The sequence below is a fragment of the Gymnoscopelus braueri genome, assembly GCF_963280865.1.
Source record: "Gymnoscopelus braueri genome assembly, chromosome: 5".
Taxonomy (NCBI): Eukaryota; Metazoa; Chordata; class Actinopteri; order Myctophiformes; family Myctophidae; genus Gymnoscopelus; species Gymnoscopelus braueri.
In genome coordinates, this window is record NC_137606.1 from 52,538,276 (window position 1) to 52,555,041 (window position 16,766).

At 41.5% G+C, this 16,766-nt stretch overlaps 1 protein-coding gene across 1 annotated transcript in view; it reads left to right on the plus strand.

Annotated features, from left to right (window-relative positions):
• The window catches only part of ano7 (anoctamin 7), a 40,844-nt gene extending 24,652 nt beyond the window's left edge, over positions 1 to 16,192 (plus strand). The window contains exons 11-24 of the mRNA XM_080428767.1: positions 19 to 115; positions 1,152 to 1,295; positions 3,007 to 3,144; positions 4,808 to 4,906; positions 6,032 to 6,134; positions 6,756 to 6,867; positions 7,096 to 7,150; positions 7,437 to 7,534; positions 8,040 to 8,167; positions 8,921 to 9,126; positions 12,214 to 12,347; positions 13,768 to 13,858; positions 15,279 to 15,398; positions 15,805 to 16,192. Of these exons, the coding sequence (XP_080284893.1) occupies positions 19 to 115; positions 1,152 to 1,295; positions 3,007 to 3,144; positions 4,808 to 4,906; positions 6,032 to 6,134; positions 6,756 to 6,867; positions 7,096 to 7,150; positions 7,437 to 7,534; positions 8,040 to 8,167; positions 8,921 to 9,126; positions 12,214 to 12,347; positions 13,768 to 13,858; positions 15,279 to 15,398; positions 15,805 to 15,921 (1,642 nt within the window). The 3' untranslated portion in view covers positions 15,922 to 16,192. The remainder of the gene's footprint in view (positions 1 to 18; positions 116 to 1,151; positions 1,296 to 3,006; positions 3,145 to 4,807; positions 4,907 to 6,031; positions 6,135 to 6,755; positions 6,868 to 7,095; positions 7,151 to 7,436; positions 7,535 to 8,039; positions 8,168 to 8,920; positions 9,127 to 12,213; positions 12,348 to 13,767; positions 13,859 to 15,278; positions 15,399 to 15,804) is intronic.
• The last annotated feature ends 574 nt before the right edge of the window (positions 16,193 to 16,766 follow it).

Below are 16,766 nucleotides of genomic sequence, written 5' to 3' on the forward strand. Positions count from 1 at the left end.
GTGTGTGTGTGTGTGTAGGAGGGAGTTGTGTGACAGTGGGGACGGCTTCGTCATGTGTCCCCTCTGTAACATCTGTTCCTACTGGAACCTGTCTAGCATCTGTCACACCTACCAGGTACTGTACCTGCCTGTCTGTCTGTCTGTCTGTCTGTCTGTCTGTCTGTCTGTCTGTCTGTCTGTCTGTCTGTCTGTCTGTCTGTCTGTCTGTCTGTCTGTCTGTCTGTCTGTCTGTCTGTCTGTCTGTCTGTCTGTCTGTCTGTCTGACTTTCTGCCCGTCTGTCTGTCTGCCCGTCTGTCTGTCTGTCTGTCTGTCTGTTTGTACTGTCTGTGTGTCTGTCCCGTAGTTTAATAATGGAGAGAAAGGGTTTTTGTGTCATGAGTATCCACTATTGCGTGGTGACGCAATTTGTATTCAGAACGAGGTGGACTTTTCACCAAGAATAAAATAATTTGAAGAAGAACTGTATGCATCAACTATTTGAATAGTTTGAGACAAAAAAATGCCGGTCTTTTATTTGGTACGCTTCCGTGTACAGACTTTAAAGATCAATTTATACTTTGAGCGACAAGTGTCGAGCGACGCATCGCACTACGTGTCTCACAACGTTCTGAGGTTTCAGCATTCATGCTGTCTGTGACTCGCAGACACAATGTAAACAAGGAAGTGAATGTAGTCTCGGGCATCTCGTGGGAACAGAGCATACTTCGACTTAAAAATCCAGAATCCATTTTTATTGTCACATCACAGGTGTAAAGAAGTGGGTGAAATTAGTTTTTGTGCAAGCTCCATCATTTTATTGAGAAAGAAAGAAAAAAAGGTGGGGAGGCGGACAGAGAGAGAGAGAGAGAGCATTATGGAGAAAACAGAAAAGAAACATGTCAAAGAAAAATTATCTATACACATAGCTTAAGAAAGCAGCAGTTATGAACATATTGCTTTGACATTAGGTGCAAAAATACCAACCAATCAGAGTACGCAACATTATATGAAGGGCTCTGCGACCATTTATATTTACAGAGTCACAGCGCAGAAGGCAGTTTGCGACACATTATTGTCCTTTTGATGTCACTTTGGTCATTTTTGTCACGTTCATTTGACATTTTGTCACACAAAGCATTTAGTTGACCTTCTCCACCTGTGTGTACCGTAGGCAGGCCTGTTGTTTGATAATGGAGGGACAGTGTTCTTCTCTGTCTTCATGTCTCTGTGGGCCGTGTGCTTCCTGGAGTCTTGGAAGAGAAGAAGCTCCTCTCTGACGCATCGATGGGACTGTTCTGCATTCACCGACATAGAGGTCAGACATCTGGGATTCTCCTCTCTTTCTATGTTTTTAATATTTAAACATTTTAGCTCTAATGGTAAAAGGAAGATGGAAGAATTTGAAACCTCACATCATCACATTACGATACATCACGATGTGACGTGAGCTTGTAGATCAGCAATTGTTTGCTGTTCATTATACTGTACCACGAAGTATACAGAATAGGGCTTAAGTTGTTACAGTTTTTCACAATTGTTAACACACAAAAAGCGACAATTTTCACAACCTTAACTTCATGTACTAATCGCTCGACCCAATTTGGCACTACTTCACACTGCCTTATCTGCATTAGACTCTGACTTTCCTTCTTTACACTCTGATGTCAATTACATTATCACCTTGTTGTCCAAACACTACACACAATGTTCAGTTGTTGCACACACTTCTCACGTAGAATCTCAAAGCATCAATCTACAACACACAAATAGTCAAATCTCTAAACATTCAGGTCTGGTGAGCAATTTGCACCACCGGGCTGCTCCAGTGCGTGAGTGGTTCCAGGACCACCCACATTTTTACGTTCTGTACCTTCCACCTTATTCTCCTTTCCTGAATCCCATTGAGGAGTTCTTTTGAGCTTGGAGGTGGAAGGTATATGAACAGAACCCACAGAGCCGGGTCCCACTGCTCCAGGCCATGGAGGAGGCTTGTGGCGACGTCACTGTTAGGGTGTGAATCTTCTGCTATCTCACGATTCGATTCGATTCCGATTCTTGGGGTCATGATTCCGATTCTTTTCCGATTTTTTCAAAACAAACGATTCTCGATTAAAATACGTTTTTTTCCAATTTAAAATCGAAAAATGTCATTATACAAAAATCGTGAAAATCGATTGCAGCCCTAGTCACTGTTGAGGCCTGTCAGGGCTTCATGTGCCACTCGAGGCGTTTCTTCCAACGCTGCTTGGACAGGGAGAATGATGTGGATGAGGCCCTCTGGCCAGACATGAACCGGAGGCATGATGCCTAAATCATGTAGAGAAATAAAACATTTTTGGCTGCATATTTGTGTTTTGTTTTATGTTTGACTATGAAAAAAGTAGGCCTACACTGAGTCATTTTACAAAATGAGAAATAGCTCATTCTCCAGAGTCATTCATATTGTGTGTTCCATTTATATGATTGTGTTTTCAATTTTGCCCTGCAGTGTGCTGTAAATGTTTGGTAGTGTGCAGCACATGCTTAGTTGTGTGTACTGTAATGAATGATATGTGTGTGTCATTTGAAAATATGGCTGTGTGTCATCTTGCGAAGGGAGTGTAGGGTTTAGCATTTTGTGTGTAGGTTTTCAGTTTTGTGTGCAGTTTTGAGAAAGCCGTTATTGTTTTGAGAAACGTGTGTTAACAATTGTGAAAAACTGTAAGGAAACTGCCTATAACCTACACTATACTGTACATGACTCTCTCTCTCTCTCTCTCTTCTTCCGCATTTGAGCACCAAATGTTGGTGCTCAAATGCGGAAGACCTGAGCACCGAGCAGGCACACTAGGGTTTCAAACGGTATAGAGGCATGCGCAGTAGCGTTTTAAATGTGGAAGTCTTGCAATACCAGATTTTACCACCAGGCGACGGCAGCTTCACTGTTGTACCGCGGTTCTGGGGGCTTGGTGCAGGCAGACAACAATTTAGAACTGTAAAGGTCAGAGGTCGAAGGTTAAAAGGTGACAGGTTGTGACCCCTGACAGGAGCGTCCCAGGCCAGAGTTCACGGCGATGGCTCCCATGACCGTGAGGAACCCAGTGACCGGAGCGGAGGAGCCCTACTTTCCTGACAAACAGCGACTCAACAGAACACTTACCGGTGTTCTGGCTATCATCATTATGGTGAGAGACTGACCCTGAGCCTTAACCTTAACCCTGACCCTAAATCCTGAACCCTGAACCCTAAACCTGACCCTTAACCCATTAAGACCTGAGAAGATTCTAGAAATATCTTCTAAATCCTAAAATTTTTTTTTTTTTAAAAAACAATTTCTTTTCCCCTCGATTTTTCAAAAATAGCAGATCTACAAGTTCATAGCGCGGCACTCGGTGCCGCGCTATGAGCTTGTATATCTGCTATTTTTGAATAGCCTAAAGAAATCTAAAGTGACACAGATGCGTTCCAGGTATCAATGGGTTGTTAACCTGAACCCCAACCATGCCCTCTGTTTGTATTGTTATTAATTGTAAAGCACAAATAGGATGTTTAATATTAGTTTATTTATCCATAGTACAGTTTGTTGCTTATCGATACAACCACAGTCATCTATGTTTGGTGACTGGGAGCAGTAGACTCATAGAGTAAACAATCATAGTGTTGTTCAGTAACGTTTACTAAGATGATCGAATATGACATTCATGCAATACCACATGTCAACCAGTAGATGTCCTGCCAGACTGCATGATCTAAATAATGTGTCAATAGAAGAGCAGGCTAGGGAGACCAAATGCAACCACCACTGTGTTGTAGTTTAATATTAAAATACCCTTAAATCCACTTTACTATGTTCTAGGGGCAGACATAAATTTCACATTAACAAAAGGAAATCTAGTAAGAGCTTTGCTCTATGCTGCTTCATAAATGGATTGGTGACAGTCCTCCAAGTGTCCTATATGGTTTGAAAAAGTCTTACGCTTAATGCCCTTGGAGAGACGCCTCATATGTTCTACGTACGGCAGTGGTTCTCAAACTTTTTCATGTCAAGGACCCCCAAATTGACACTTATTAGCCCGCGGACCCCCATTTGAAAAGATAAGCCAGGGACCCCCATAAGAGAAGATTTTTATGGCTCTAGCAGTGATTCTCAACCATTTTAATTTCAAGGACCCCGAGTTTGACATGCATTAGGCTACAGACCCCCATTTAATGGCATTTCTATCTCTGGGACCCAAATTCATATTGTAAAATCAATGTTAATTTAACTCTGAGAGTGTACAAATGGAACCAAATGGACCCGTTAGGGTCCATTTGGTTCCATTTGTACACTCTCAGAGTTACAGACTCCTATTCATCATTTAGTTGGGGACCCCCTGGAACCCCCTCAAGTACCCCTGGGGGTCCCCGGACCCCACTTTGAGAACCAATGATCTACGGGGTACCTTGTCCGGATTTGTAGAGGCATGGCTGCCATTAGCGGATGAGTGGCTAAATGTCTTGTGTATTGGAGTGACGGAGGATGCCAGTTAGTTGCCATACTATTTGGGAGGCAGGGGGTGGGTGCAAATGGCAGAGCTCTATATGGGAGAGATGTTGTTGGCAGCAATATTGAGATGATTATCATAATTATGATAACACTGTATTTGGTGTGAATAAGTGTTTTATGATTATTTTGTCTTTTTCTTTGGTTTTTATGTCTTTATTGCACTGCTATGTTGGGCTATGCTGTGCCCTATATGTCCCGTCATGCTCGTGGTGTATTGTCTACCTTTTTTTGTCTAATAAAAATATTGAATACCAATAAAGGTACACAGTGTATAGCTTTAACCGGTGATGTTTAATTTGCAGGTTGCCGTGGTCATGGTGTTCCTGGTGGGAATCATCTTCTATCGCTCCATTCTGTCCATCATCATTTACAAAACGCCATACAAGTTCTTCATGATGTCTGTGAGTACAAACACACACATACACACCATACATTACACACACACACACACACACAATGCAAACGATATACCGGTACACACAGCACACATGACACACATAGATAGTACATACAATACACACAGAAATGTTATTTCAATATTTTCTTTCTGTAAATAGCAGTGCTTATCGTGCCGTTTTCCCTTATTGAGATGTAGAATGGAACATTTTATAATTGAGTTTTTGGGTGTATTGTAAATCCCGTATCAAAATATCCCATAGGCTACATACTGTACTGTACATATCATCTCTGTTACATATCAACCTCATATGTCCAAAACGGCAACTTTTCAGGATTCAAATAAAAAAAATAGCAAAAATAGCAGATCGACAAGCTCGAAACGCGTCGCTTCGCGCCGCGTTTCGAGCTTGCAGATCTGCTATTTTGGATGCTTTTGTGTGACGCCGTAGTATGATCAGTAGTAGCCTCGCGTAGCCAGACTATATCACTGCGTAGATATGAGTCTGGTGCTTCCATGAGGAAGTTTTTTTTCCCAAGGGGCCGGATCAAAACAATGGCCCTCGACGCAATTGGTTAGACCTATACAACCCAACTACCAATTACAGTCTCCCATATTCGAATACTGGGCCCTGATTGGTTACCCCCGTCTTCTGGAGCAGGAAATGGATTCTCTATGGAGCGGTGCCAGACCCAAATCGCACGAATCTGCGAGTGCAATTTTTTTTTGCACTCGCAGATTCGTCTGGTCCCAGGCTAGATCAGTAGGGCATTAATTTACCAAAAAAACACAAAGTTAAGTTAAAATATGGAGATTTCTGCCCGACAGCAATGATAATACTGTTTGTTTCATAGAAATCTGGTTACACATGTCTGTCTGTCTGTCTGTCTGTCTGTCTGTGTGTCTGTGTGTCTGTGTGTCTGTCTGTCTGTCTGTCTGTCTGTCTGTCTGTCTGTCTTGTCTGTCTTGTCTGTCTTGTCTGTCTTGTCTGTCTTGTCTTGTCTGTCTGTCTGTCTGTCTGTCTGTCTGTCTGTCTGTCTGTCTTGTCTGTCTTGTCTGTCTTGTCTGTCTGTCTGTCTGTCTGTCTGTCTGTCTGTCTGTCTGTCTGTCTGTCTGTCTGTCTGTATAGGCAGGTAGGATCTCCAGTATTTCAGGTTCGGTGTTGAATCTCTTGGTGATTCTGATGTTGTCCAGAGTCTACATCTCCCTGGCACACTTCCTCACACGATGGGGTGAGCTCTGAGATAAAGTCTGTTTTCGGTTAGAGTATGTATGCTGCAGCCATTACCAGTGGTGTAAAGTAACTAAGTACATGTATTCAAGTACTGTACTTAAGTACAATTTTTAGGTATTTTTACTTTACTGAGTATTTACATGTTTCTGTACTTTTACTTCTACTCCACTACATCTCCGAGGCAAATATTATACTTTTAATTATTTGACAGCTTTAGTTACTAGTTACTTTGTAGATTTTGATTATTATTACAAAACATACATTACTCACTTCAGCCCTATGTACATTTCTGCCATTTGAAAATAGCTGATCTACAAGCTCACAATGCGTCACATCGTGACGCATTGTGAGCTTGTAGATCTGCTATTCTCAAAAAGATGTTTATACATTTGAAAACTTGTGAAATGGGACATTCTGCATAATGAGTACTTTCTACTTTTGGTTTGTACTGCAATGTACTGTACATTGCAGTATTGCCATTACTCTTCTTCTTCTTCTTCCACCTCCTCATCTTCTCTATTCCTTTCAGTCCCACTATAAGACAGTCAATACATTTTTATTACAGAAAACTCTGTCCAGTTCATTATGGTTGTAAAGGTGTTTTCCGTTCTGACCCTAGAGATGCATCGAACTCAAACCAAATATGAAGACATGTTCATCCTGAAGGTTTTCGTCTTCCAGTTTGTCAACTTCTACTCCTCTCCTGTTTATATTGCTTTCTTCAAGGGCAGGTCAGACACACAAAGACACAACACACAACGGCTGCGTCCGAAATCACATACTCCATGCTACATACTGTACAGTGCTAATCTGTGTGTTAGGATGGAATTTCATAAAATAAATAAATAGAAATTTCTAGTGTAACTAGTTTTTAAAGTATGTTGTAGAAATAAAATATGTATTATTTTTGTACAATTTCAGTCACAGCATCCTGAATGCCCTGTTTCTATATTTCCCAGGTTCATTGGTTACCCTGGAAAATACCACACCCTGTTTGGAATACGCAACGAAGATGTGAGTGACTGTATTCAGTTTGTATGTTTGTATGCATGGAGACAAAAGTTTGACATTTACATAAGCAAGAACATTTCTAGCTCCACCCCTGCCTCCTGATGAGGCATAGATGTATTTTTAATATTATCTAATATTGTCAGTTATATATTGACAGTACAGAGTCAATACAGATTTCAATCTTTCAACCCATTTATTTCCCCATAAATGGTTTTTGGTGTGGTCCTGGAGGCTGTCTGATAGAACATTATTAATTGGTTGTAATGACACTTTTATTAAATTATCGCAGTGTGGTCCTGGAGGCTGTCTGATAGAACTGGCACAGGAGCTGCTCGTTATCATGGTGGGAAAACAGCTCATCAACAATGTCCAAGAATTCATCGTTCCGTAAGTTTACATTCTATACATGGCCTCATAAATGACAGCTCTAACCAAATGCCTTGCACTTTACATTTCAAACGTCAAGTTTGAAACATTTAACCAATTACAGTAAAGCCCCTATTTTATACAAGCCCAAAATAGTGACTCCAGATTGAAAGTGGTTAGTACTGTATGTAAAGGTCAGATTTACACTGTATGGACAGCACATTCAGAAAGCTTAAGTCGTGATGGCAGAGGAGGAACTCTGTATGCATACATGTTCCTCCTCTGCCATCACGACTTAAGCTTTCTGGCACTTTCATAAAGTGCCTTTCAAAATACATTAAAAGGATAAGCCCCTTGAGATGCAGCATCTCAAAACAAGGCGCTGTACAATAGGTAAAATTAAAATAAAAGGCTACCATTGCAAATGGCTCAATCACTTTTAGTTTTCAGCCTAGTTCTTGGGACAATGAGAAGGCGTTCGTCTGAAGAACTCGTACTATTTAAACTGTATGTAAACCACATTCAGAAAGCTGAAGGCCTGGTGGCAGAGGAGGAACATGACTCCTGCAGAGGAACCAGAGGAGCAGTCACCCTGGGAGAGAGACTACCAGCTGCTGCTGTGTGAGGGACTCTTCGACGAGTACCTGGAGATGGGTGCGTAGCACACACCCGGTACACACACCCGGCACACACACGGTACACGCCTGGTACACACACCCGGTACATACAGTACATGTTACTACTAGTTAGGCCTGTCACAGTTATTACATAAACTGCCTAATTGCAATAATTTGAGACTAAATTTGCATAATCGTTATATTCGTTTCCATTACAAAAAAAGAAAAAAGTGTCATACATTTTAAATCTTTTGTGAAATAGCAGATCTTCAATATGAAAGTAATTTCTTTATTTTTAAGTCATTTGTCTTATCTGCCCTGTGTAAAAAAAAAAAAGCTTAAAAGGCAAGCTTTTTGCCTAAAAGGTTGAAGGACCACAATGTCCCCAGGACCTTTTGGTGTTTTCCTTTTAACTTTAATGTCTGACTTCACCACCTGCTGTTTACATTTCTGACTTATTAAGTATTAAATCAATCAAAAATGATTTTTATTATGTTCCAATAATGTTCAATGCCAAAATCACAATTAAATCATCAATCACCATTATTTGTTTGACAATTATGATCGTCAAGTAAAATGTCATCATCGTGACAACCCAAGGTACTACACACATGGTTCACCTTGGTACAAAACAGTTTTTTTTTTTTTTTGGCTCTCCTCTTCTCTCCTCCTTTCTCCTCTCATCTCTCCACTCCTCTCCTCTCCTCCTCTTTCCTCTCATCCCTCCACTCCTCTCCTCTCCTCCTCTTTCCTCTCATCCCTCCACTCCTCTCCTCTCCTGACCTCTCAGTTTTACAGTTTGGTTTCATAACCATCTTCGTAGCAGCCTGCCCTCTGGCTCCAGTCTTTGCCCTGGTGAACAACTGGGTGGAGGTGAGGTTGGATGCTCAGAAGTTTGTGTGCGAGTATCGCCGCCCGGTGGTGGAGCGGGCTCAGGGCATCGGCATCTGGCTTGAAATCCTGCAGGTCATCACACACCTCGCCGTCATCAGCAACGTGAGTTTCTGTGTGTGTGTGTGTGTGTGTGTGTGTTTTTTAGAGCCCTGCACCGGCACAAAACTCCAGGCCTGGCCTGTAGTCTTTGAGCCCGGCACTGCCTAACCTGACAAGCCCGAAGCCCGACACCAAATGAATGTAATCTCTGACGTGCACTTTCTCTGGTGCGTGCAACTCTATGAAGTGCTCTCACTCAGTCAGATACGCTAAAGACTGGTAAACTTGTTGTAATTCTATTTTAACATAACTACAAGTACCTCCGACAAAAATATTAATCTGCTACCGAGTCCTGACCGACTGTAGATTAGATGTAAGCTGCATGCCAGGACATGCAGTAGAGAATAAAGTTGATGTGATCCAGCTGCAAATAACATATAATCAGCAACAATGCTCAGAATATTAACAACTGTAGCAACAGTCCATTACAGAGAGTTATAAGCATGCCATCCAAGTAGCAAATAAGTAATGATAAGTAAGTCAAGTTTGATGGTCTACCTTGCTTTATTTGGTGTGAACTGTGAAGGTTTTTTCAAATGTTATATCCCCCTAAAAAAGATCCATTTAACCGAGTAGGCATAGATACTGTATACTTGTATTATGAGTTTTATATGAGCCTCATTCAGTGTTTATGTTGTGTTGCCTTGTGCAGCGCTGTGCATCGTGCATCGTACAACACATTCTCAACTCCCATTAGTATAACTAACGTTAACATGGAACCAATTTAACTCTCCTTTCATTTTTAGTTCACTGGTGAATACCGCTGCGTGATGGTTAATGAGAGTTATTAACTTAAAGGGAAATTTCACCGCTGGAGAATCTGCACCTGCAGTCATGTAGTCCGAAAAGAAAGTGAGACCGGCGACAGACTACGTCATTGACTACCCAATAACGTGAAATATATAAGAATCACACCCAGCGTGAAGTGAGCGGTGTGGTCATCACAGTGATGGAAGCTCACTTAAAAAAAGTGCATAGTCCTATTTATAGGTTATTAATTTCATCATGTGTCTCGCTCAAGGTTATTATAGTTAACTAAAACTAACGAAATAACGAAAACTAAAGGTGAAAAAACATTTCAGTTAACTAAACTAAATAAAAACTAAAAGAAAAAAGAAAAACGATAACTAACTGAAACTATATTGTGTGTTTACAAAACTAACTAAAACTAACTGAAATTATAGTCAAAATGCCCTTCGTTTTAGTTTTTGTCAATATTTATAAGCCTTTTAGATTTAAATTAATTCGATTAATTTCCCCTGCGCAGTTCTACGTCAGTTGCAGTCACCGTTGGTCCGCTGACGTAGTCGCCCCAAAACACCGTCGCCCCAGGGCAAATCCGGCGGTATTAGAATCACTGGTACGCGAAAGAATTGGGGGCGAGCGTGTTTTGGGGCGAGTTACTCCGGTTGTTTTCAATGTGCATCGTAGCATGTGAGCAGCACTGACTGACTGACTGACGTCACGGCACTGCACGTTACTTTATAATGGCGACGGAGAAACAAGTTGGGAGAAATATGGTCCTATATGGGATTTATTTGAATACAACAGCAAGAAAGACAATAACAATTGCCTTGTAGTGCAAACGGGTGATACAATGTGGAGCAATTATCAAGGGGAAAAACCCCACGGACCACGGTGTAAAGTAACTAAGTACATTTACTCAAGTAGCCTACTGTAGCCCACTTAAGTACAATTTTGAGGTACTTTTGCTTTACTGGAGTATTTCCAATTTTCTGTATTTTTACTTCTACTCCACTACATCTCTCAGAGGTAATAATGGTACTTTTACTCCACTACAATTATTTGAAAACTTTAGTTACTAGTGACTTTGTAGGTATTTTGATTATTATTACAAAACATACATTATACCCACTTCATTTCGGCCATTTGAAAATAGCCGATCTACAAGCTCACAATGCTTTGGTGAGCTTGTAGATCTGCTTTTTTCAAAAGATTTGTTTACCTTTTATAGCCTACATTTTGAAAACTTGTGAAATGGGACATTCTGCATAATGAGTACTTTTACCTATGTTTGTAATTTTGATACCAATACTTTTGTGCTTTTACTCAAGTACATTTTGAATTCCGGACTTTTACTTGTAACAGAGTATTTCTACATTGCAGTATTGATACTTTTACTTAAGTAACAAATGTGAGTACTTGTTCCACCACTGATAGCGAGTACCTTGACAAGGCAGCCTCTCTGAGCACCCAGAAACCTGAGACCCCTGGACCCTGTGTGTCTCACGAAAGGGTTTATGTTCATATCTTGTATGTCTTTTTTGATTTATACCAGGCACACAGTACATTTTGCACTTAAGGCTGCTATCTTGTGGACTGTTGTGTGGATGGTTGATTGTCAAACAGTATACTGAATAATATATATTTTTAAATGGTATCTTTTGTTTTAGTTTTTATCACACAATACTTACTTTGACCTGTTGAATCCTGCACCTGACAAAAAACCCAAAGTATGAAACAAAACTAAAACTAACACTAAAACTAATAAAAACTAAACTAAAACTAAGCGTTGTCACAAAAATAGAAACTAAATAAAAACTAGCAAACCCGCTCTAAAAACTAACTAAAACTAACTGAATTAGATTTTTTTTGGTCAAAACTAACTAAAACTAACTGAATTAGAAAAAAATATGTTAAAACTAACTAAAACTAAACTATAATAAAAAATCCAAAACTATTATAACCATGGAATCACAGTGCTGAATAGAGTCAGCCAATAGAGTCAGCCAATCACAGTACAGCTAGGGGTGTACTAATGTAGAGGGGTGTGCTATTATGAGCCAATCACAGTACAGCGAAGGGTGTACTAATGAGGTGTCCCAACCCCACTTATAGGAGCGGCTACACCGCTCAATGTCCCAACCCCACTTATAGGAGCGGCTACACCGCTCAAAAACACAGATTAAACTCATGTTTCTTGTGTCCTCTTACAAGATCTGTGGCCGACCCACTCATTCGGGACTCATCAGGCTGGTACGCCTCCAGTGTGTGCGTTGTCATTACCAACGTTCGATTTGTGTGTGTGTGTGTGTGTATTGATGTCCATCGATGTTATTATTTTCCAAGGCGTTCCTGATAGCGTTCACCACATCCTTCCTTCCTCGCCTGTACTACGCCTACACCACAAACAGCCGCCTCCATGGTTACGTCAACTTCACTCTGGCGACAGCACCGGGGAACTTCTCCAGCACACCTTGCAGGTAGCAGCAGAGTGAGCACGTGTTTTTGAGAGCGAGAGCGTGCACGACAACTTTGTTCTGTTGAATCGGTCCAGCCATTTGTCACGTTCGTGACATTTTTGCAGTAACATCACGCCTGGATGTCACGCTTGTGACCAGATTTGTGATAACCGCCCACTCACCCACATGCCACTTTTGATATAAGATCATGCACGCAAAATATGAAAACATTATTGTGACAGAGCACCTTGACAAATACAAAAACTTTACATACATTGTTGATATTGCATATTTTTTTTGTTTTTAGTTAGCTGTTATTTTTTCTTTCTGTTGCTGTTGGTAGTCATGGCTTCAAGTTCCCACCTGACGTTGTGTGGGAGTCCCAACTGCTCCAGACTGTACTGAATAACGGCCATCTTACATAAGGTCTTCAGACTAGGACTTAAGTCTAAGATCATTGTGCGATCATTGTATCCTCTGAAGAAGAGGATTTGATCTCCCACCATGGAACAGTACAGACGTGCATGAACATGGAACTTCCCCCTTGGGCTCAACATTCTTCCAGGAGAAGGTCTCCGGGCTGAATTTCCACAGATCACTGAAGGTCCGGTTTAGGAGAAGGTTGTGGCCACCAAATATGTACAGCTCTCCATTGTAGGCAAAGGCTAAATGAGCCACACGTTTTTCTGGAAGTCGTGCAGAGGGCATGCTCAGCCAGCAGTTGGTCTCTGTGTCAAATACTCTGATTTTGATACCCTTCGGCCCCCAAATACAAACCTCTTTGTACCGATGATGGTGGCAGAGTGAAGTGACAAAGCAGGTGGTGGAGTGCCTCTGGTGTTAATTAAAGACCAGACCATGGTGGTGGTGTCCAACTTGTGGATGTCATTGGTGCATACAATCTTCTTGTTGTATCCTCCATATTCCCTTCAGGTTCACCGTCCACCGCAGCATGTTAAACACGATCCGCAGATTTTGACTAAAGTGGAACGTATGGCCAGATTGACTGTTTAGATTGACCTTTACTCCATGAAATTAACTGGACAATGGATATCCTAAACTGGACGTGGTCTCATGAACATCTGTTCCTGGTCATCGTGGGTCATGTAGAGAGAAAGAAATTCTAAATATATATACATAGTTGCAATCAATATACTACCAGTTAACAAAACTTACTAACATTTAGTCTGCAAGAGAGTTGTGCACGCTACCACTTATACTGAAACAAGCGGCACAAATGTCACACCAATCTGTAAATCCGATGGATTGGGTTGGCCAATCAGGGAAGCCAATGTCCTAATTGTTATTCCCTTGCCCTCCTTGACCTACTTGAAATCTCCATATACTGTATGGGCATAAGAGGGACACAGAGATTAAGAGATGTATATAGTAGAGTAATTTAAATAAGTCATTGTGGTGTCCATACTGTGCTTCGTTTTAGGTATCGTGGATACAGGGATCAGAATGGAGACCTGCTGCCTGAATATTTCCACCTGTTGGCGATTCGACTCACCTTTGTTATTGTATTTGAGGTGAGATTGCGCCTGCCCACACACACACGCACGCACGCGTGCGCACACACACACACACACACACACACACACACACACACACACACACACACACACACACACACACACACACACACACACACACACACACACACACACACACACACACACACACACACACACACTGTTGATAGATTTGGTAGACTGTTACATTGCTGATAAAATGCTGGTGAGCTATTAAATTAATTAAACCAAACCAAATCCATGTATAATCTTAACCATACTGTGCTTAAACTGACATAGCCCATACTAACAGTGTCTAACTTTAGCTGAAGTTACTTTACTAATTTACTAATACTTGAGAATTAAATAAGTAATATGTAATCCAACCATTGACAAAGCCCAATGGACTAAGATTCCTCTAGCGCAGTCGGTAACGCTGTCGCCTCACAGCTAGGTCCTGGGTTCGATTCCCGCCGTGGACGCTGTGGGCGCTGGGGGCGTGTCTTCTCCTCCGCGTCATCAGCGCCCATACCCTAGGTGGGGTTGGCGAAAGGGCCTACTCTGTGTGGAGTTTGCATGTTCTCCCCGTGTCTCCTAGGGTAGTTAATACCCTCACAAAAACATGTAGTAATCCTGGTCGCTATACCGCCTCCCCCATGACAGCCGGGGCGCCTGATGGAGGGGAAGGGAACTGGTTGGAATAATGTGTTCCTTCCACGCGCTACGTCCTACCGGGGAATCTCCCCCCTCTCAGGTGACAAGAAGGTCAGTTGGCTCTCATGCACTGAAGGCATGGGCATGGGCTTGGCCCTGGGCTCCCTAGGCTGGTGGGGGGAGTGTAGCGCACTGAGTGAAAAAAAAAGGGTTACTAGATCGCGACGGCACTCTTTCAAAATATGTTGAAACTGTTTGAGGACCACTGTCGTAGGATGTCAGGGTGCTCTGACATTATGCTGGTTTGATTTCTACTAATACCCAGTGTTGCCAAGTCTGCTTATTATAAGCGACTTTGGTCTTGTTTTTCTCCAAAGTCGCTTGTAAATATTGTTTGTTACGGGTTGCGTTTTCTTTGGCTTGTGTCTTAAGTGTAGTTGCTTATTTGGGCTTCTTTCCTAAATGTTGTTTAAATCAGTGGTTCTCAAACTGTTTCATGTCAAGGACCCCCCAAATGAATATGTATTTGGCCACAGATCTGAAAATATTTTGTGCCATGGACCCCCATTTGTGTATTTAAAATGTTTCAAAACATTATTTTTCAGGATTTTTCTTTGAAAATAGCTGCAGCTGTGAGCTTGTAGATTGTCTATTTTCAAATAGCTGATGTATATAGGTTCAAGGTGTTTATGTGGCATAGTAGTCGCTTCTTTTGGGCTTGTTTTCATAGACCAGGTTGCTTATTTCTCTCACGAAACACTGCTAATAATTGGTTGATTGTCAGCATGTGGTCTTCTTCATTGGTCGTGTGATCGACCTGATGGTTCCTGACATCCCTGAGGAGGTGGAGATCAAGATAAAGAGAGAACATTACATGGCCAAGGAGGCCCTGGCAGACAACCAGGTAACTACAGTTCGTTACTGTCGAGCAGAAACCTTGTATGTCCATATTCTAAATGTTGGTGTTTTTTCCAACGCCCTACTTGGTCATACTGCAGCGTCAACACTTTTGCTATATTTTTTTAGTTTATAGTTTCCACCTGACAGAGACGAGTTACTCTCCAGAATAGAAGACACAATAGACCACCCATCTGACCACCTAACACGGCAGCCATTCAGGTGGTCAGATGTTTTTGATTGAAAGGCCTGGTGGTTGTATGTACCCTACTGTACATTAATATACTACCACTCAAGTCTGGCTTTCAGATTTTCACGTCCTGAAATTGGTCTGATGTGGGGCATGTAATTCAGACGCAAAGTAAAGCTAATGTATTTTACAACGTGATATTAAAAGCAGTGTGTTTCTCCAGTCTTTAGGGAGGAAAGTGATTCTGAGTGAGACAGAGGTCCAACCCACAGAGTTACGACAACGCAAGCCGGACCCTTCGCCACCTACAGACCCGCCCCCAACTCCACCCACCCCGTGACACACTGATGAGGGGCATTGATCAGATGTTATTTTCTTGGGCGTCATATACAGGCGTTTGTCGTTGCCCTCAGTGAGCGACCTTGGGCCACCTTGAATAACTTATGACAAATGATGAATGATAATCTACGTCTCTGGTGTAGATACAGGTGTAACATCTCAGGTAACTTCATCTTTGGTGATTTTTATTTTATTTTATTTGAACTGAAAATGCGCATGGCTCATTGTGGATGAAACCTATATTAATAAAAGAAAAATGCTGTTTTCAGAAAGGTTTATTCACTTTATTGTATTCATTCAGTGGCGTCAGTTCAGCAAAAGCTAAGGTAGGCCTATGGCAAGGTTAGGGTTGCCAACTCCCAGAGATTAAAATAAGGGACACCTATCCTTGCCGCGCGGCCGAAAAAGAATTGGGGGGTCAAACCCCCCAAAACCCCCGAAATGCATAGAAAACTATGCATTATACCTATAACACAATACAAACACAAATGGTCTTACACCTGCATTAGGCTACTATTCATGAAAAAAAAAAAAATATATATATATATTATTATTATTTTATTAATTTTTCTGGAGCCAAGGTATGGCACCTGCTATACCTTGCCATACCCAATTGACGCCCCTGTGCCCCTGTATTAATTTCATGTGTTTTTTTCATTTGATCTATTCAAATTGGTATGGCCCTCCCCTGGACTCATATTAAAAACAGTACCTTCACCTCCTTATTTGGACTGAAAATAAAAGCATGACCTTCCCCTGTTGTCCTCCATTGGACCGCTCCCATAAACATCCAACACCGAAAGATATTCCATGGTTAATTTTCATTCACCTTAGTTTCGAGATATA